The 21,204-nt window shown below is 47.5% G+C and overlaps 1 protein-coding gene across 3 annotated transcripts; it reads right to left on the reverse strand.

The window, feature by feature from the left end:
• Positions 1-7,465: 7,465 nt before the first annotated feature.
• FUS (FUS RNA binding protein) lies at positions 7,466-19,411 on the reverse strand. 3 transcript variants are annotated; one of them, XM_017953298.3, is made up of 15 exons: positions 18,498-19,411; positions 16,298-16,322; positions 16,056-16,207; positions 14,729-14,870; positions 14,346-14,524; positions 13,879-14,149; positions 12,226-12,260; positions 10,706-10,738; positions 9,838-9,941; positions 9,273-9,402; positions 8,930-9,031; positions 8,671-8,794; positions 8,230-8,330; positions 7,962-8,109; positions 7,466-7,672 (listed from the first exon to the last, which is right to left on the reverse strand). In XM_017953298.3, the coding sequence occupies exons 1-15, from the start codon at positions 18,508-18,510 to the stop codon at positions 7,633-7,635; spliced, it is 1,599 nt and encodes a 532-aa protein (XP_017808787.2). In that variant the 5' UTR covers positions 18,511-19,411; the 3' UTR covers positions 7,466-7,632. The 3 variants fall into 3 exon arrangements, with proteins under 3 accessions (XP_017808787.2, XP_009194577.2, XP_009194576.2); XM_009196313.4 differs by having other exon boundaries at positions 14,729-14,873; XM_009196312.4 differs by having other exon boundaries at positions 16,038-16,207.
• Positions 19,412-21,204: the final 1,793 nt, after the last annotated feature.

The raw sequence follows: 21,204 nt of genomic DNA on the forward strand, positions 1-21,204 counted from the left end.
CCTAAGCCTCCCAAGTAGCTGGGATTACAGGTGCATGCCACCACACCTAGCTAAATTTTGTACTTCTAGTAGAGGTAGGGTTTCACCATGTTGGCTAAGCCGCCCACCTTGGCCTCCCAAAGTGCTGGGATTACAGGTGTGAGCCACTGCACCCAGTCAATGTTTTAAAATTTTGGTAGAGACAAAATGTCGTTGCTACCCAGGCTAGTCTCAACTCCTGGGCTCAAGTGACCCTCCCACTTCAGCCTCCCAAAGTGCTGGGATTACAGGAATAAGCCACAGCACCTGGCCTGAAATGCACATCTAGGGCCCCACCTGGACCTACTGAGCTAGAATCCATATGCTGACCAATGATAAAGTTCAATTTATAAATTAAGCACACGAGATTATTATACTGTACTGAAACTGTATAAGGCAAAACCATAGATAAGGGAGGATTCCTCTGTGTGTGTGTGTGTGTGTGTGTGTATATATTTTTATCTTTTTAATCTGTATGTGTGTGTACATATATATTCCCCCCCCCCAAGTTATAAAGGATGTGGTACTAGCCATCTCAGACTGACAGGTTTGCGCACCCCTGCTCACAAGGATGGGGATTTGCCCTGTTTCCTCCTCAAGGGCACAATGAACAGGATGGGTCAACTTTCCCTCAAAGTCTGGAAAATCAAAACCAAAATTCAAGCACAACAAGCCTAGGTTCCCCCCCACCTATTTTTTTTCTTTTTTTTTAGATAGAGTCTTGCACTGTCACCCAGGCCAGAGAGTAATGGCACAATCTTGGCTCACTGCAACCTCCACCTCCTAGTTTCCACCGATTCTCCTGCCTCAGCCTCTCAAGTAGCTGGGATTACAGATGCCTGCCACCACGCCTGGCTAATTTTTTGTATTTTTAGTAGAGACAGGTTTCACCATGTTGGCCAGGCTGGTCTCGAACTCCTGACCTCGCGATCTGCCTACTGCAGCCTCTCGAAGTGTTGGGATTACAGGCATGAGCCATTGTGCCTGGCCGCCAGGTCCGTTCTTAAGAACACTGCACCGGGCGCGGTGGCTCAAGCCTGTAATCCCAGCACTTTGGGAGGCCGAGATGGGCGGATCACGAGGTCAGGAGATCGAGACCATCCTGGCTAACACGGTGAAACCCCGTCTCTACTAAAAAATACAAAAAACTAGCCGGGCGCGGTGGCAGGCGCCTGTAGTCCCAACTACTTGGGAGGCTGAGGCAGGAGAATGGCGTGAACCTGGGAGGTGGAGCTTGCAGTGAGCTGAGATCCGGCCACTGCACTCCAGCCTGGGCAGCAGAGCAAGACTCCGTCTCAAAAAAAAAAAAAAAAAAAAAAAAAAAGAACACTGCACTCAACAGTGACAAGGAATCTGTGTGATTGTGCAACACTGCCACCCCTCGGCGTGATGAGCACAGGCAGGATGTCACCTGGGAAACGGTTCCTGCCCACTTCATCCGGCCCTCTACTGCCCTTGCTTGGACCCTGCTCGCTGAAACGCTTCGTGGTTGGCTCCAGGGTCCAGCAACAACACTCTCACAGGGACAGCACATCCACCATCTTCAACCCAAGCACCCAAGCTTTCCTCTGCCTCTTGCCCCTACACCGGTGGCCCTCAATTGTTTTCCAGTTAAGAGTCTCTACTGCCCCAATATTTAGAGTTAAAGCCGCAATCCAAGGACAGAAAGCAGTATTTCTTCCAGCTCCAAACTCCTGCTCGTAAACTACATTCTCCAAGTCTGTTACTGCCTCAAGGATACTGGGAATTTTAGACTCAATGGTCTCCAAAAGCTCTTAGAATACCTTGAGATTGAGGATCTAATACTTCTTTTTGTTTTTTGAGACAGAGTCTCACTCCATCGCCCAGGCTAGAGTGCAGTGGCGCGATCTCCACTCACTGCAACCTCCACCTCCTGGGTTCAACAAGCGATTGTCCTCCCTCAACCTCCCGAGTAGCTGGGACTGCAGGCGCCTGCCACTACGCCCGGCTAATTTTTGTACTTTTAGTAGAGTCGGAGTTTAACCATGTTGGCCAGGCTGATCTCGAACTCCTGGCCTCAGGTGAGGATCCAATATTTCTACAACAAAAAATCCTGGTCAGATGTGCTGGCACAACCCACTTGACAATACTTTCTCAGCTTGTATATGCCAGCGCCATTGAAGACGTTTGCATTAAGAAAGTGAACACCGCAATTGTAGACCTTTTCTTCGAAGTCAAATTATTCCAAAATAGCCAGGTGCAGTACCACACCTGTAGTCCCAGTCATTCAGGAGCCTAAAGTGGAAGGATATCGCTAGGGCCTACTGAGACTAGCCAGGCCAAAAGTGAGACCCCGTGTCTTTAAAATTTCAAAATATAGTTAAAGATGAAAAAAAAGAGGGTTGGTCAGAACTGAGGATCCAAAGGTAAAAATGGAGTCAGAGTACTAGGGAGGAATGACTGCAGATAGGACCCCACATTCCATACTAAGTTTAGCCTCTCTTGCAGGCTACGATAGAAAGTGAGACCTGGTTACAGACTCCATGGTGGACGGTTAAAAAGGACAAGAAATGTCACCTCACACCTGTTAGAATGGCTGTATCAAAAAGATGAAAGATAACTAGCAAAGACGTGGAGGAAGGGAACCCCTGTACGCTGTTGGTGGAAATGTGGACTAATACAGCCATTATGGAAAATAGTAGGAAGTCTCCTCAAATAGCTAATAGAAGTATCCTATGACCTAGCAATACCACTTCTGGGTGTACATTGAAGGGAACTGAAATCTACGTCGGCTGGGCACGGTGGCTCACGCCTCTAATCCCAACACTTTGGAAGATGGAGGCAGGCGGAACACCTGAGGTCAGGAGTTTGAGACCAGCCTGGCCAACATGGAGAAACCCCATCTCTACTAAAAACACAAGTTAGCTGGGCGTGGTGGTGCACACCTGTAATCCCAGCCACTTGGGAGGCTGAGGCAGGAGAATCGCTTGAACCTGGGAGGCAGAGGTTGCAGTGAGCTAAGACTGTACCACTGCACTCCAGCCTCGGTGACAGACCAAGACTGATCTGTCTGATCAAAAAAAAAAATCCGTACGTCAGAGACATCTGCACTCCCACCCAATGCAGTGTTATTCACACTAGCCAAGATATGCAAGCAACCCAAGTGCCCAATTAACGGATGGATTTTTAAATGTGCTATGTTGACACAACAGAACACTATTCAGCTTTTTAAAAGGAAACTGTTATTTGTAACAACATGGGTGAATCAATGAATCTAGAAGACATTATGCTAAATGAAGTAAGCCACAGAAAGACCACCTGAATTCATATACATGGAATCTAGAAAGTCAAACTCGGAAGCTGAAAGTAGAATGGGGGTTACCAGAGGCTTGGAGGTATGGGTAAGCAGGGAGACAAAGGGTACAACACTTCAGGTGCAAGAAATGAGTTCTGGTAAGCCACTGCACAGCATGGTGACTATAGTTCATAAAAATGCCAGACACAGTGGCATGCATCCATAGTCCCAGCTAAGAGGCTGAGGGCAATAAGATCACTTAAGCCCAAGGAGTTCGAGTCCAGCCTGAGCAACATAAGGAGACCCGTCTCCACCCATTTATGCCACGCTGAGTGTTCCATTACAGGTGTGACCCACCACGCTTACCCAGAATACACCATTCCTGAATGATTGAAGTCTGTCTTCAATCATTTTTTGTTTTTATTTTTGGTCTTTTAATTCACACACACAAAATTTGCAACCTCCAGCATAAAAGGGCTGAAGTAACATAAATTTCAAAATTTGCTGAGTGGTTTTATATGTTCTCATTCATGCTAATGATATAAAGTTACAGATACGTTACTTAGCCCGATTTGATTCCACAATATGTATGTGTACAGAAATAGGACATTGTACCCCATAAATATATGCAAGTCAACTGAAAATAGAATTTTCATAGCCAGACGCAGTGTCTCGTATCTCTAATCCCAACACTCTGGGAGGCCAAAAGGAGAATCACTTGAGCCCAGAGCAGTTTTGAGACAACCCTGAGCAACATGGCAAGATCCCATCTCTACAGAAAATACAAAAAAAATTAGCCAGTCATGGTGGCAGGTGCCTGTAGTCCCGTCCCAGCTACTCTGGAGGCTGAGGTGGGCGGATTGCTTGGGGGTGGAAGGCAGAGGTTGCAGTTGGTCAAGATCACACCACTGCAATTCAGTCTAGGCGACAGAGTGACACAGTCTCAAAAAAAAAATTTTTTTTTTTTCTTTAAAAAGGATGAGACTGGAAGTAGGAAGACTGGAAGTAGGAAGACATGCCTAAAGGTGATCAATGAGTCAAGTCTCACACGAACTTAACTCCTGGTCAATCTACCCACCACTGACTTAACTACAGCCCAACATCGAAGTACTGAAACCCAGGAAGGCCTGGCACGAGATGGGGAAAAAAAGCTGATAGGGCTAACCGAAGACTACATCAAGGAAGGGGCAAACAGATCTACAGCACACCTCTCCCCACCATCCTCACTTCCTAGTTAGCCTGTCCCAATTCCAACTCACAAAAATGGGGCACCTAATGCTTCAAGACAGATTTCAATCATTCAGTTAAGAGTATTCTGGGCTGGGCACGGTGGCTCACGCCTGTAATCCCAGCACTCTGGGAGGCCAAGGCAGGTGGATCACAAGGTCAGAAGACCGAGACCACGGTGAAACCCTGTCTCTACTTTAAAAAAAAAAAAAAAAAAAATTTGCCAGGCGCGATGGTGGGTGTCTGTCGTCCCAGCTACTCAGGAGGCTGAGCTTGCAGTGAGCTGAGATTGTGCCACTGCACTCCAGCCTGGGCAACAGAGCGAGACTCCATCTCACAAAACAAAAGAGTATTCTGGCCAAGCACGGTGGGTCATACCTGTAATCCCAGCACTTTGGGAGGCTGGGGCAGGCAGGTCACTTGAGCCCAGTTCAAGACCAGCCTGGGCAACCCAGCAAAACCCTCCTAATTAAGAAAAAAAAAAAAAATTACCCAGGTATGGTAGCGAGGGAGCACCTGTAGTCCCAGCTACTTGGGAGGCTGAGGTGGGAGGTTGGCTTCAGAGGCACCAATGTTCTCTCGGCTGCTAGGTGTCTCTATCCGTTCTCCTGGAAAATGCCCCCAAACTGGACCTACCCACTGAACAGTCACTTGGGACCCTATTTCCTTTTAAGGCCAAGGCCAATCACATAAGCCATTTGAAGGGCACAGGAACTTGACACTAACGGTCCCAGTAATCAGGTCTTACAAGGAGCTTCAACCTCCTCCACTCCTGGAAGAGATCAGGGGACCACAACCAAAGCTAGAATCCTGATAGGCAAAGCACCAACAGTGAACTACTCAGAAATATCCTATCTGGCCATTTCAACTAAACATTTAACAAAGAAACCAAAAGCAGCAGGGACAGGGACAGAACTGCCACATCCTTGTTCTCAGAGAACTTCTCTACATGTACCAAGTCAAAGCAACGCCTGGGAAGGCCCACTTGACAATCCTTCAACATGCCAGACTACTCTTAGCCTACTGTTGCTTAGAGAGCACTCCAATGCTGGCAGGGAAGGTAAACCTGCTATTCCTTTTAAAAGTCAGTTTCTTGGGAGGCCGAGGTGGGCTCAACACCTCGGGTGAGGAGTTCAAGACCAGCCTGACCAACATGGAGAAACCCTGTCTCTACTACAAATAGAAATAAACTAGCTGGGCATAGTGGCGCATGCCTGTAATGCCAGCTATCGCTTGAACCCAGGAGGCAGAGGTTGCAGTGAGCCGAGAATGCGCCACTGCACTCCAGCCTGGGGACCAAGAGCAAAACTCCATCTCAAAAAATAAAGTCCTAGCTTCTGTGCCTCAAATCACCAAGATTCAAGGTTGCAGCAACTCTTCTGTAAAGAACATGCTTAGGGAACACACTTGAAAATTTGAGGACGGCCGGGTGCAGCGGCTCATGCCTGTAATCCCAGCACTTTGGGAGGCCAAGGCAGGTGGATCACCTGAGGTCAGGAATTGAGAGACCAGCCTGGTCAACATGGTGAAACCACATCTCTACTAAAAACACAAAAATTAGGTGGGCCTGTAGTCCCAGCTACTCAGAAGGCTGAGGCAGGAGAATCGATGGAACTCGCGAGGCAGAGGTTAGTGAGCCAAGAGTGCACTCTAGCCTGCATGACAGAGCAAGTCTCCAAAAATAAAAATTTGGGATGAAAGCACTTCCCAATTAGGGGTCCCCAGCACATTTATAAGCTATGTTTGTGATGGCAGCTGTCTTATAAACCAAGTTTGAAAACCCCGTTAACTAAAACCTTTTTGCTCTTGGGTTAATTTTACGCTGTGTAATTAAAATAAAAAGTATGCTTTAAAGTAACTGCTTGCCAGGTATGTGCAAGTTTTCAGCCACATGGTAAGAGGCTGAGGGGCACTGCTCCAACGTTTTAACTCACTGGCTGCAACCCCTTCTCCGCTCTATCACTCATTCCCTCAGGAGGGCCTTCCACCCTCCAATCAAAAACGATCAAGCCTAAAATCTCAAAATGTCAATGACCTCAAGCCCTCCGAGTGCAGGCAGGATGTGAAAGTGACCCAGCCAGACCAGTCTCCTTACAGCAAGTATCTACCTAAACCCCATTCACCAGGGTAGCTACAAAGGGAGTCACTCGCCTCCTCTAAATACAAGCAACTACCTCTACCTTCCTTTCGCAGAAAACCTTCCCCCTCTTCACCATCTCCATTTCCCAAGTCTCTTATTGTAGCATCCTCTTAAGACCTAAGTAAACCAGTGTGGGATAGGAATTTGGCCTCTTCAGGATCTCCCGCATGATGGTTTCAAGTCAAAATGCCATAAAACGGAAATGGAGTCAAGAAATCTCGAGTAGGACTCACTTCCAGCTTTCCCATTTTCTGGTTCTGAGAGCCATGTAATTCATGTACTTCCTTCTCAGCCATTAACTGGCTGGTCTCCCAGGGTTGACGATTAGATCCTGACTCCACAAACTCTGCAGCACTCAGCAGGCACTAAGTTACTCTCCCTGTGAAAGACCCAGAGTGGCTAAGCACTCTCCACCATGGTCAGATGTGAATACTGCCCCATTTAAATCTAGTTTGTTTGAGCCTCACCATTAAATGTGCCAAAGATGCAAGAGTTCTTAAAAAGTTCTTAAACTGCTGCAAATAAACTAAGACCAATATGCAAATAAATGTGGTAAAGGAGAAATTCCCCCATAGCTGGGCAAATTTAGGCCAACACTCATGACATCCCATGTTCTTCATTTCTCATTTATACATCCAACTTTGCCCATGACAGGAAAGTTTCATATCTGCTCTCAAGGGGTATCATTTGGCCTTCTCCCCTGGAGTAAACACTGTATTCCAGTTCCTGCTGGGCAGGGTAATCTGAACAGGAAAACTCCCCACCTTCCTGATTGGGACATCATCAATCTTCCAGGAAACTGAAGAGGGGGAAGAGGAACAAAATTTAACTAAAATGGTCATTTTTAATGGGAACCAGAGGTATAGTTACAATTACATAGTCCGACACAAAAAAACCCTTGGGTGATCAGGAATTGGAAGGTTACAAAATAACGAGGGTAACACTGGGTACAGGACAAAAAGCTGTTCCAGAATCTGGGAAGCCAGGCTAATTAATACGGCCTCTCCCTGCGATCCTGTCTGTGCTCACCCCTGCAAAAAAAAAAAAAAAAAATTAAGTATCCATTGTATTTGAGTTACCAGTCTCTCCAAGCCTAGATATCCTATCTGCCCCTCCTACCTAAATCAGCGAGTATCTTATCTCAAGTGGGTCTACAGATTCATTCCTCCTGAGTTAATTTTCTTTCCCTCTCCACTACTGGTTACAATCTCAGATCCTTCCATCTAGCCCTCAAAATGAAACCACTTTCTCAACAAAACCCTGTTATCCTATGGCCTCTGTTCACCTGCTCTACTTTTTTATTCTGATTTAAAGTCTCACCTGGAATCCATCTTGCCAGGGCCAAAGCCGCCTCTGTCCCCACCACCCCGGCCCCCTCGGAAGCCTCCACGGTCCCCTCCGCGGCCCCGGTAGCCGCCTCGATCATAGCCTCCTCTGCCACCACGACGATCATCCCCGTAGTTTCCCCCTAGGACAAAAGAAGTAAGATCTATCATATTCCCATTCCCCTACCTTCCCCGAGCCTCCCTGCTGAAAAACTAAGGATTCCTTGGTCCCAGCTCCTTAGCAACAGGTCTGCCTTTCTTACCCATGTGAGAGCCACCTGGTCCCCCTCCTGGGCCATCTGGTTTAGGGGCCTTACACTGGTTGCATTCATTCCTCCAAGAGAAGTTCATATTCTCACAGGTGCTAAGGAGAAGGAAGACAATTAGTCTAGAGGAATGGGGAATAGACGAGACCTAGAAGTAGGAAAAAACTACCATGACTTTAGAGATACAGTGAGGAAACTGAGGCTTCAGAAAGACAAAAAGGCTTGCTTCTCAAAGCCAGGAACAAAAATCATTACTGAACCCAATCCATTACCTTTCCCATTACATCAACCTTACCTAGGTAAGCTTTTGGCTAAATCTGACCCCAACAGTGCGGCCTTGACATTTACTTCTTTGGAAAACACGCACATACCTCATTACCATAATATCAAAGAGCAGGCATGTGAGAGAACTAAGAAAAAAATTTAAGTTTCACTCACGGATTAGGACACTTCCAGTCACCAGCTCGCTGCTGTCCTCCACCGCCACCACCTCCACTGGGAAATCCTCCCCGGCCACCACCACCACTGCCACCACCTCCATAGCCTCCACGGCCCATGGGTCCTAATGCAGATAAAACAAGTATGGGTCTGCTCCCCCTCCAAGTTTGGTAAACCTAACCCATTCCATGCAAGCCTTTACCATCTTCTCTACTCTCCTCATCACCCCCCTTTGCACCAACAGCAGGTAGCTCCTCACCTCCTCGCCCTCGGCCTCCACGACCATTGCCACCACCCCGATTAAAGTCTGCCCGGCGAGTAGCAAATGAGACCTTGATAGGATTTCCGGAGAATTCTTTACCTAGAGAAATAAAAAAGTATCAAGAGACTTTAAATGCAAGATACATTAATCCAAAAATACAAGATAAGCGTGCCTTTCTCAAATAGTTTATAATCTATTGACTCATAAGCAAAAATGAGACTACTTGAAACCGCAGCTAAAGTGTCGGAAGACTCAAATGAACCCTCAAACTATGACTTGCTTCCTATGGCTTGCTGCCCTATATCCCCAGCCCCACCTCTGCCAGCCTTCTCATACATACCATCAAACCAGTCAATAGCTGCTTTAGCGGAAGGTGGGTCATCAAAAGAGACTGTTGCCTCTCCCTTCAGCTTGCCAGTCTCCCTGTCTGTGTACAAATTAATCATGGGCTGTCCCGTTTTCTTGTTTGTCTAAAGAAAGCAAAATGAGGTAACATCAATTTTAAAGGCTACAGTACTCCCTTTCCATCTTCTTCCTCCAGAACATGAGGTTTATCATTCCCAAACTTCAGCTCCCCTCTTCCTAGTTACTTCGTCCTACCTCACATGTAAACCTCCATTGAGGAAAACTGTCTTTCCCTCCAATATTGAAGGATAAAACTAAAAGTTACTATAAAGTACAAATTTCAGAGTTTAGGGCATTCTTATCAGTTATACTTTTCATGTTAAGATAGAACTTCTTTTAGAAAACAGTAACTAAGGCTCTTTCCTCAACAAATTAAGCTGGCAACAACCATTAAGATTTGTTTTTACTGCTGGCAACCATTAAAGACTTGCTTTTACTAATGTGTGAAATCCAAAAGCCTGCAACACTGACAGAAAGCACCCACTCCGCTCCACAAGTACCTTAATAATACCAATCTGCTTGAAGTAATCAGCCACAGACTCAATTGTAACATTCTCACCCAGGCCTTGCACAAAGATGGTGTTGTTGTCTGAATTATCCTGTTCTGCTTGTTGAACAGAGAAGAAAATGCAAATGTGAAAAGGTAAAATAAATGACATAGGAAAAAACCTAAAGCACCTAGTATCCATCAAGCAACTCGTATTATTTGGTTTATGAAGACAACTGAAAAATCCACATCCCTTTTGAGTCCCTATATGCCACCCACGCTGATACATTTCAAATTTAGTTTGAATATTATCCTTTGAAACATGTTAACACACAGTATACAGTACGGAAACACGGGCTCAGGAGTGAAATGCCCAAGACCACACAAAAAAGCCCATCAGTATTTATCAACTTCCAGTTGAAGGTCCCGAATTAAGAGACCCATTTTACATTCAAATCTAGTACACAAACATCAATACAATCTAAACAAGAGTTCAATGCTTTACTTCATGTGGTCTGGTCTTCGTTCACTAGTTTTTATTTACCAGCTTGGACATGATCCACATTTTTAAAAAACCACTGCTGTAAAAACCATCTGAATGTGGTGCAGACACATCAACATCACTAGGGACTTCTTAGAAAGGTAGGTTTTCAGGGTCATCTCAGACCTTCTAAATCGCTGGGGGTGGAACCCACAAGCCAGGTATTTCTGAGAAATACTTAATAATGAATACTTCTCACTGCTAGCTAAGGATACACCTAACTCCCTTCCTTCTCTATCCCCTTTTTTTCAGTTTCCTTTTTATAATAGTTTCAAACAATATCCAGGCAAAGTCTTGATACCACTTTAGCCACTCTTCATGCCACCACCTGTGAACTCACCGGAGTCATGACGTGATCCTTGGTCCCGAGGGCCTTAAGTGACATGGAAAAAAAGAACAAAAAAAAAACAAAAACAAGGAAGAGGAGCCGTTAGTCAACAGGAAAAAATGGACAAGGAAAAAAATCAACACCAAATCCAAACTTGTAAAATATCATGTAAATGCTCACAGCCTCACTCCAAACCCTTTCCTGGGTCGCCTGCCCGGAGAAAATTCTAGGCAGGCCCCTTAAGATCTGTAACTTGAGTCTCCACAGAGACAACTCCACACTTCAGAAAATGCTGCCTCCCCCAGCTCAAGCTGGGAAATGTCCTCAGCACAGATGGCAGGGGAAAGGGAGACCCATTAAAGTGAACAAACCAACTCAGCTTGGCCCAGTTCTCTCACCCGAGAGAAGAGAGATGGGCTCGCCACCAGCCATGAGATGTGCATCCATCCAGTTTCTCCCAACTTTACCAAAGACACTTATCCCTTGTGGAACAATTTTTAATTTCATCTTTAGAAACCATCCTTAAAACCGTGTTATGTTTCCCCAAAACCACATGAAAATAAAAACCATACATAATAGCTATTGTATTTTTAAGCATGTCCCAGGGAACAGACCAGAAATCTTACTTTCGTAATGCAGCCTCTATTTTGTTTTTCCAGAGACCATCTTTGACCAATGTTTATCTGAATTCGCCATATATAAATATTGTACCCACACGCAATGACACCTAAGTTATGAACCCAAGCCTTTGGCTTTAAATGTTGAGAAAAATCAAGAAACCTTTTGTTAGTTAACCAAACCAGAAAAGTTCCAGCTTACTGGGAGACTTCTCAAATTTGTCATTTTTCCATGAATTCAGTTTGTGCTGTTTAAGACCTTCCTGGTCCATGAATTCAGTTTGTGCTGTTTAAGACCTGGTTATTTCCCATGAGCCACACATGCTTCCAATCTTTCTTGAAGTAGTGCACATGTTCCTTCCCAGAGCTAGTTTCTATTTGCCCATCTGAGTTAAGTCCATATACATAGAATTGCATTCATTGACACCATTCCGTACTTTATAAAGGTATACCAACTTCACCACTCTTAGGGCAATGTTACATCCCTCTTCCAGAATTAAAACATTTGGAGGTTGTCTCCCACTCTCACACACACACAAGCCTTGGACACAATGATCAAAAGGATCCTAAAGTCAAGATGGCACCACGTGTTCCAGCACGCACTCTCCAGTTTCTCATGATGATGGTCACTAAGTGCCAGGTGTGGCAACAGCCCTGTCCAAGGCCTACTAAACCCCTCTTATTAACCTGGGGCAAACCCATTTGGTAAAAGACGACTATTGAATCTTACCCCTGCCTGCTCCAGGTTAGCACACACCAGGCAACAGGTGGCATTCTACCCTACCCCTTTATGGAGGTGGTTCTGGACACCTCAAAACCTTTGACATTTAAATTAACACGCTAAGACATCTGCAAATGAACAATCAGACAAAGCATTGCTGGGAGTTGGGAATTTTGGAAACTCTGTTCACTTACCACCAAATTTATTGAAGCCACCACGGTCACTTCCGCTGGAGAAGACAAGTTAGAAGAAAGGACATGAAGCTTCCAACGGCTACAAAAGGGTGTTTTTTGATTTTGTTTAACATTTCCCAAACACGGGTAGGTGTTTTTGGAAAAAGATACAAGTGGCTACTAAAATACATCCCTTCCTGACCACCCCTTGTCTGACCTTTGAGCATGTCACACACACGTGTGCAATTTCTCAGACACAGTTTATAAAGATTTTGCTTTAAAAGGTTATGTATCTATTTCCTCTGGAAAAAAATGACCCATTTTCCTTGGTCGTTCTTCCGATGGAGCAGATGTTTTTTTTTCCTCTTGTCGCAAGTGGTTGACAACCAAGTAGTTGGTTTAAAAACCCTACCCCAATTTACCCAGAAGACATTTCACACCAGGCTGGGGTAGCCTTGAACACACTTTTGTGGTTTTTGCTTTGAAAGCAGCAAGCAGACCCAACCCCATTCCATAAAAAGTCAAAACCAAAGGCAACTTCCCCTTAAAGCAAGACAAACTTAGCTAAGCTCTGTCCTAACTACTGAGCTGTTTTTAATCTCCCCCAACCCCCGGGGTCACCCCTTCTACACTGCGAGAAGAGCGGAGTATTTTGCAATGTCACCTTTCATACCTGTGGCACATAAAATGCAGAGCAAGTTAACAGTCACATAACAGTTGTTTTTCTTTTTAAAGTTTTGCATTAAACACACGCACACAACAGAGTTTTCCTCATTTTTGTACGTTTTTGAGATTGCCCCCACCCACCTCTGCATACTTACCATATCCAAACTCAGTTTAAAAATCTACTTTTTCCAAAAACAGTTACACTGACATTCCTGCCCTTTTTCAAGGGAGACAGAGTAGGGTCCTTCAAATCGTATTTACCGACAGATTTGACAACTGTTTTAACATCAAATCTAAGGTTTTACTTCAAATCAACTTCAGCAGGAAGGAAAGAAGGTCCAGTTGGACAAGCTGATGAATTTTAAGTAACCAGGGTAAGGCAGACAGTGGAACAACTAGGTGGGAGACCACTGTCAAGCATATTTTTGCCCAAAAGGTCTGCACACTTCAGTCAGTTGGTCCCATAAACCAAGTCACACCCAAAATCAATGTCAGTCAAATTGGTGCAAATCAAGCTCGTGGATTCAAATGACTACAGAAAACGGGAAGAGTAACCAATTCCTGGAAGCTGAAGTCAGGTTAACCATTACCAACTCCCTAGAGGACACATGGGAACACACATACCAAGTTTCCCTACTATTTCCCAGGAGTGGGTTCATCGGTTTCCCTTGCAGAGAAAGAAGTCTTCACTTCCATGTTTCTTGCCTAGGATATCAATGACTCCAATCCATTCGTATTGGAAATCTATGTATGATTTCTTTTTTTTGAAAACAAGTATCAATACTCAAAATCTCTATTCGGTGGTATAGATGGGAGTTCAGGCTCCCAAATTCTCACAAAAATAAAATGGGGATGTAAAAAGAAAATCACTGCCCCCAAATCAAAGCCCTCACAGATCCCCCAGACAACAAGAATACTAAACCATGCATTAGGGACTGGCTTCAGGGAGATTCATGCAATCCTCCACACTCCCCACCAAAGATACTCCCTGGCTCATGAGACACCTACCCCATGCCACCTCTGCCTCCACGGCCACCTCCACGACCTCTGGGTTCATAGCCACCACTGCTGCGGTTGTAACCACCACCACCGCCGCCGCCACCACTGCTGCCGCCCCTGCCACGGCCTCCACGGTCCTGCTGTCCGTAGCCACCGCCGCCTCCACCACTCTGTTCTTGATTGCCATAACCACCACCACCACCACCACCACTGCCGCCGCCGCCACCGCCGCCGCCACCACCACCACCACTCATGGAGGATTGATCTTGGCCATAGCTACCTGTGAGGAAAAAAAGGATGGTTTAAAAAAAAAAATTGCAAGGTAGCACAAAAAGGTTTGACAAGTGCCAGGCAATGAAGTACAAAAGAAATTAAAAAGACAGCTAGGAAATAAAACAGGAACCCTTTTAGGCTAAAACAGGAGAATACAAATCCTTATAGAAAATGGGCTGCAGACGAAGCTGAGGACATCTCACCTCCACCTCCACTACCACTGCTGCTGCTGTTGTACTGATTCTGTTGTCCATAGCCCTGAGGGGGATTATAGCTTTGCTGCTGTCCATAGCTTTGCTGCTGTCCACCATAGCTAGGCTGCTGGCCGTAGCCCCCACTTGGGGGCTGCCCATAGCTGCTGGTCTGAGAACTGCTACCGTAACTAAGGAAAACAAACAAAAAACACAATCACAATCCCAGCATACACCCCCAATTTCCTTTTAGTGGATTCCATTCTCTGTACTCAACACAGGCTCCCCTACCCCAATTACACCTCTAAACTGCTCCTACTGCTGCTGGTCCCTTTATCATTCCTCATCAATTCACCCCTCTTTTCAAGCCTTCCCCGACATCGACACCACCGTACCTTCCCGAGGTGCTGCTGGGAGTTGGCTGCTGGCCATAGCCAGGGTAGGAGGACTGCTGCCCATAAGAAGACTGGGAGCTCTGGCTACTGCCATAGCCGCCAGTCGAGCCATATCCCTGGGGAGCTGACTGAGTTCCATAGCCTGCTACAAGAATAAGAAAAAAGAAGTCACAAAAGCCACCAGGAAAGAGAAAATGTAAGAAATGTGTTAAAACATATACAACCTAATACCTATACTCAAAAAGTCAGCCTTTCAGAAGCTGTTCATAATCTTGCAACTCATATAGTTACCCTCCTTTCAAAGCCCAAAGTTAATGCTCCAACTTCTATCATCTCTCTAAGACAGTTCCAATTTAACCCCGCCAACCCCAACACCATCTCCAGCACCACCCTCTAATCCCAAGCCCAAGGATTCCTGTTAACAGCACTGTGATATGCAGTTGTGCATGTAGTTACTTACAGGACAACCACCTTTCTTAGTTACACTTCAGGACCTTGGGGCAAATCCCACCTCCTTATGTATCACATGATTTCATACATTTGTTTCAAGCAAAACCATTTTCTCCATTTAAGAATTGGCCTAAAACTGGTTCTCCCTTTAGAAAATATGCTCTTTCATGCTGAGATGGGAAATGAGAGTCATAAAAATTAAAAGCCAAAGAAAACAAATGTAAACAGAATCACAAACCAAAAAACATTTTTGTTTTTTGAGATGGGGCCGCAATACACTGCCCAGGCTGGAATGCAGTCGCTGTTCAGTCACTATCATAGCTCACTGCAGCCCCAAACTCCTGAACTCAAGGGATCCTCCTGCCTCAGACTCCTCAGTAGCTGGGACTACAGGTGTGCCACAATGCCCTGTAAAGGACTCAGACCCCAAAGAGTTTTAAGAATTATACACTCATTTAGGGAAAAGAAATATGGAAGAGTTTCAACACTTCAGTCCTGCTCAGGTTTAAGAAAAGCGACATTCAGGGCGTGATGGCTCACACCTGTAAGCCCAGCACTTTGGGAGACTGACGCAGGTGGATCACAAGGTCAGGAGTTCTAGACCAGCCTATCCAACACGGTGAAACCCCATCTCTACTAAAAATACAAAAATTAGTAGGGCGTGGTAGCAGGTGCCTATAATCCCAGCTACTCAGGAGGCTGAGGCAGGGGAATTGTTTGAACCCGGGAGGCGGATGTTGCAGTGAGCTGAGATAGCACCATTGCACTCCAGCCTGGGCAACAGGATGAGACTCCGTCTCCCAAAGAAAAAAAAGAAAAAAAAGAAAAGCAATATTCAGAAAGAGCAGGAAGAGGTGACCTGCTGAGAAAGACTCACTGCTCTGACTCTGGCCGTAAGAAGAATAGCTGCTCTGGCCATAGCCTGAAGTGTCCGTGGACTGGCTGTAACCGCTGTAACTCTGCTGTCCGTAGGGCTGACTGCTCTGCTGGGAATAGCCCTGCCCAGGCTGGGTGGGGTAGGCCCCATAGCTAGATGAAAGGAAAACCAGCGTGATCAGAAAACACAGCTTGACCACCCTTCCCCTCTACAAACTCTGGAAGCCCAAAAACAGCACTCACCTTTGGGTTGCTTGTTGGGTATAATCTGCAAAAAAAAAAAAAAAAATACAATCATATTACCTTCAGCCCCCACTCTGAAACAGTTGAATTAAAGCTAAATTCCTTAACTCAAGCACTGATGAATAAATAGGACCACACAGGCCAGGTGCGGTGGCTCACGCCTATAATCCCAGCACTTTGGGAGGCCGAGGTGGATGGATCACTTGGGGTCAGGAATTCGAGACCGGCCTGACCAACATGAAGCCCCATCGCTAATAAAAATACAAAAAATTAGCCGGGTATGGTGGCGCACGCCTGTAATCCCAGCTATTTGGGAGGCTGAAGCAGAAGAATCGCTTGAACCCGTGAGACAGAGGTTGCAGACCGCGCCACTGCACTCCAGCGTGGGCGACAGAGCGAGACTCCGTCTCAAAAAAAAAAAAAAAAAAAGCATCACGTTTCAATAAAGGGCATAAAATTCCCCCACTGAGACACTGGTTGAGAAGAGTAGCAAACTGGCCTATCAGCCAAGTGTTCTTACAAAAAAGAACAAGTGAAGAAAATGCAAGTTTCTACAGAGTCCCAGAAGCCTTAACCGTTGGAAAAACCAAGGTCTTGGTGGACAGCCACAACTTTCTGCAAGACCAATTCATGTCAGTGATTGCTCTAAAACATCGCGCATTCGCTTCATCCACTCTATGACAAAGCCATTATTGCCGGGAGTCAAAACAGACTAACTCGCCTAAAGTCGTAGAGCTACCAAGTAGCACAGGTTTGAATTCGAGCAGTGTTCAGATTGTGGCCTCTGCTCTCTCAGCCCAGACCCACAGAACAAGAATGTCTCAAAAAAGGCCATTCTTCACTCTTTGACCAATTTCGGAGAAGAAGTGGGCTTTTTAGTGCAAAGCCAGAGAATCAAGAGCCCTTGGACCCCAAATGACAGAGATCATCCAAGTGCTCGCCTTAAGAGGCCAAAGTCAACAGGTACTCGAGTCCCCAGCCGTGGGGCTCCAGATGGTTCTGTGGTTCTGTTTTCTCATCTACCCTGCCTTCCCCTGGGCGAAACAAAAGCAACGAAAGCCCTTTTGAAACGCCCCACTTTAGATACACGAACAAGATCAACTCATCCTCCCAGCGCAGGAAACGCGGCGCTTCCCCCGCAGGAAAAGGGAAAGGACCAGGAGAGGGTGTGGCCTCGACGGCGGTTATTCTCCGTCCCAATCTCAGAAAAAAGAAATTTAGACCAGGCGCGGTAGCTCACGCCTGTAATCCCGACACTTTGGGAGGCCGAGGAGGGAGGATCACCTGAGGCAATTCGAGACGGGCCTGACCAACATGGTGAAACCCCGTCTCTACTAAAAAACACAAAAATTAGCCGGGCTGTGGTGGCAGGCGCCTGTAATCCCAACTACTCAGGAGGCTGAGGCAGGAGAATCACTTGAACCCAGAAGGCGGACATTGCAGCAAGCTGAGATCGCACCACTGCACTCCAGCCTGGGCGACAGAGGGAGATCTTGACTCAAAAAAAAAAAAAAATTTGGGCGGGAAAAACTCTCGGGCCAGGTCCCCGAGTACGTTGGTGGAACCACGACCACCGCCTCCAAACCGTTAAGCCGGAGCGCGGCCCCGATACCGAGCCTCCGCCCCCAGCCGCGTGGCAACCGAGGCGGGAATGGAGCGCTCCCGCCCCTTCGCGAAAGACCACAGAGGAACAAGGCTCACACCGGACGCGCGCCGCCAAGTCTTCCGCGAAGGGTCTCGCGACAAAAAGCTCAACCGACACGAGGCGGAGAAGGGGTACCCGCGCCGCGAAGGGGGAGGGGCCCGCAGAGCGCGTGCGCGCCGCGAGTGCCCGGATGCAGCACTGCGACAAAGCGGGCCTGAGCGCGGGGCCGGGAGTTGGGGGAGGCGAGGCCACGGAAACCGGGCATTCTCCACCCTCACCTGATGCTTCAAACCCCTAAGAAGCGTCCCTCCCAACGACCACCCCAAGCAAACGGACTGCGAAGAGAAGACTTGCCGCCCCGCGCGCGAGGGCCAGAGGAGCGAAACAAAATGGCGACACCAGCCTCCTCCAGTTACCCCTCTCCGCGGTTTCCCGCCACAGGGGCGCGAAAGAATCCCACACAGGATCGCCACCCCGGTCCCACCGAAAATGAAAAGCCTAGGTGGGAGGCCTCGGCCCGGTGCGCCGCCGCCGCCGCCTCGCGCCCTTACCTACCGTTTGAGGCCATGTCGGCGCACGCGCGCACAGCCAAGCAAGCAACAAGATTCCAACAACGCAGAGCACCGACGCCTGGAGGACTGAGCAGCCCCGCCTCCTGCGTCGAAGCTTAAGTACGCCCCGCCGCCTACGCACCGCGCAGGCGCGCACCAAACGCGGAAGAGCAGGGGGAGGCAGGAAAGCGCTCCGCCCCCTTCCTAGCGCAGGTAGAGGTTCCGAGCATGCAGATGGGAAACGAGTTAACTAGAATCATGCAAATACTATACATAATGATATTTTTTGAGGAAGAACCCCTCTCTCCGCGGCAGGACTAGCCCACGATCTAACTCCACCCCCATGAAGGCACAGTGGTACGGCCTGAGTGCCCGCTGGGGGCGGGGCGGGGCCGGGCGGCTGGGGACGAAACTGGAGTCACCGCCGGGAGTCGCGGGGTGGAACCGAGATTCCTGTGGCCGGGCCTCTTCGCTGGGCCCCGCTTTCACCCAGGACGGCGAGCTCCTGCCCTCCGCCCTCTTGCCGCTGTATGGGGCGCCTTGTCCCCGCAGCTCCAGCCTCCCTCGTCGTCAGCACACTGGCCCTGCGCCCTGGTGTTGACTTCGTCGTCTTTCGGGGTTGCCTTGCTTTTCGGCCTTTCTGGGATTCGGGAATTATGACGTTTGACCTGAAAGACAGCAGGGATTTCGGCCGGGACCCCTGAGCGCCGAGCTGGTCCAGCACTGGGCTCTCACCCGGACCCTCGCGGCTTTGCCCCTGGGGAGCCGCGGGGCGGAGCAGTCCTGGCCATCCTTGGGACAAGAGAGGGTTGGCCTCAGATGAAGGGCCCCCCAGCCTTTGCTCAGGGACCTCCTTTTTATTTTTCTGAAGCCCTACCAGGGAACCAGTGGCGATCCCAGAAATAAAACGTGTACAAGGCTTAAGTGGTTTCAAAATGCACAGATAATTTCCTTCTCATCAGTCTTACGAAGGAGGTAAACATATCTCCGTTTTCTACATAAGAAAAGTGAGACTCAGAGACCCAAGTAATTGTGCCTGATTACAGGGCAGCTAAGAGTCGTCGTGATTCGAATCCAGGTCTTGTAACTGCAAAACCTCTTTTTGGTGGCATGAATGCTAGAGTGTTTGGTTGCCTTTCCACTTTCTGTGAGAGCAAAAGCAGAAAGAAAAATTCAAATTAACTTGCAACTTGCACTTTCATCAGCCTTGCCTGGAGAAGGCAATTTGAAACTACTGAACAAAGCAAGACAAAAGACGTTAATTCCTGATACATACGCATGCAGGTTTTCCTTCCCAACTTAACTTTCAGCGGGATTTCGGAAGGTCTTTTGAGGGTTGGACCTTTCCTTCTAGAGAAACAATGAGGGCCATGTCCTGGGCCCCCCCAGCAAATTAAGCCCCACTAAGCCCTTGACTTCAGCCCTGATGGCCCTGAATACGCCAATATCCACCCCACCCGCGTTGGAAGGAGAGTTCAACTCTCCAGTGAGAGCAAAAGAAAGGAAGTCCACCCCCATTCATGCATTAAGTCACAAATATTTATTTAGCACCTAGTATGTTCCAGGCACTGTTCTGGGCACTGGGTATGCATTAGTGTACAAAGTAGATGAAGTTAACTTTTAATAATAAAGCTGACCCGGCGCAGTGGCTCACGCCTGTAATCCCAACACTTTGGGAGGCCGAGGCGGGCAGATCATGAGGTCAGGAGTTTGAGACCAACCTGGCCAATGTGGTGAAACTCCGTCTCTACTAAAAACACAAAAATTAGCCGGGCATGGTGGCGCGCACCTGTAATCGCAACTACTCATGAGGATGAGACGGGAGAATCGCTTTGAGACGGGAGAATCGCTTAAACCCAGTAGGCGGAGGTTGCAGTGAGCCAAGACGTGCCATTGCACTCCACCCTGGGCGACAGAGGAAGACTCTGTCTCAAATAATAATAATAAAGCTGACATTTAATAATGATATGCATTGTGCTCATCTATAATATATGATAGCTAACACTTTAACGAGACTTACTGTCAGGCACTGTTCTGACTGCTTTGAGTAAATTCTTGATTTTATTTTTCACAACAAAAGGCTGATGTGAGGATGACATTTTATCTTTTTTTTTTTTTTTGAGACATGGTCTCACTCTGTCACCCAGGCTGAAGTGCAGTGGCGCCATCTCAGCTCACTGCAACCTCCACCTCCCGTGTTCAAGCGATTCTACCACCTCAAGCTCCTGAGTAGCTGGGAGTACAGGTGTGCGCCACCACACCCGGCTAATGTTTGTATTTTTAGTAGAGACGGGGTTTCACCATGTTGGCCAGGCTGGTCTCGAACTCCTGGCATCAGAGGATCCGCCCGCCTCGGCCTCCCAAATTGCTGGAATTACAGGTGTGAGCCACCTCGCCCTGCTAAGGATGACATTTTACAGATGAGGAAATAAGCATAGAAAGATAGAAAGCTGACTGGGCACAGTGGCTCACCCCTGTAATCCCAGCACTTTGGGAGGCCAAGGAGGGCAGATCACAAGGTCAGGAGTTCGAGACCAGCCTGACCAAAATGGTGAAACCCTGTCTCTACTAAAAATACAAACATTACCCGGGCGTGGTGGCAGGCACCTGTAGTCCCAGCTACTCGGGAGGCTGAAGCAGGAGAATTGCTTGAACCCGGGAGGCGGAGGTTGCAGTGAGCCGAGATCATGTCATTGCACTCCAGCATGGGT

The sequence above is a fragment of the Papio anubis genome, chromosome 18 (assembly GCF_008728515.1).
Source record: "Papio anubis isolate 15944 chromosome 18, Panubis1.0, whole genome shotgun sequence".
Taxonomy (NCBI): domain Eukaryota; kingdom Metazoa; phylum Chordata; class Mammalia; order Primates; family Cercopithecidae; genus Papio; species Papio anubis.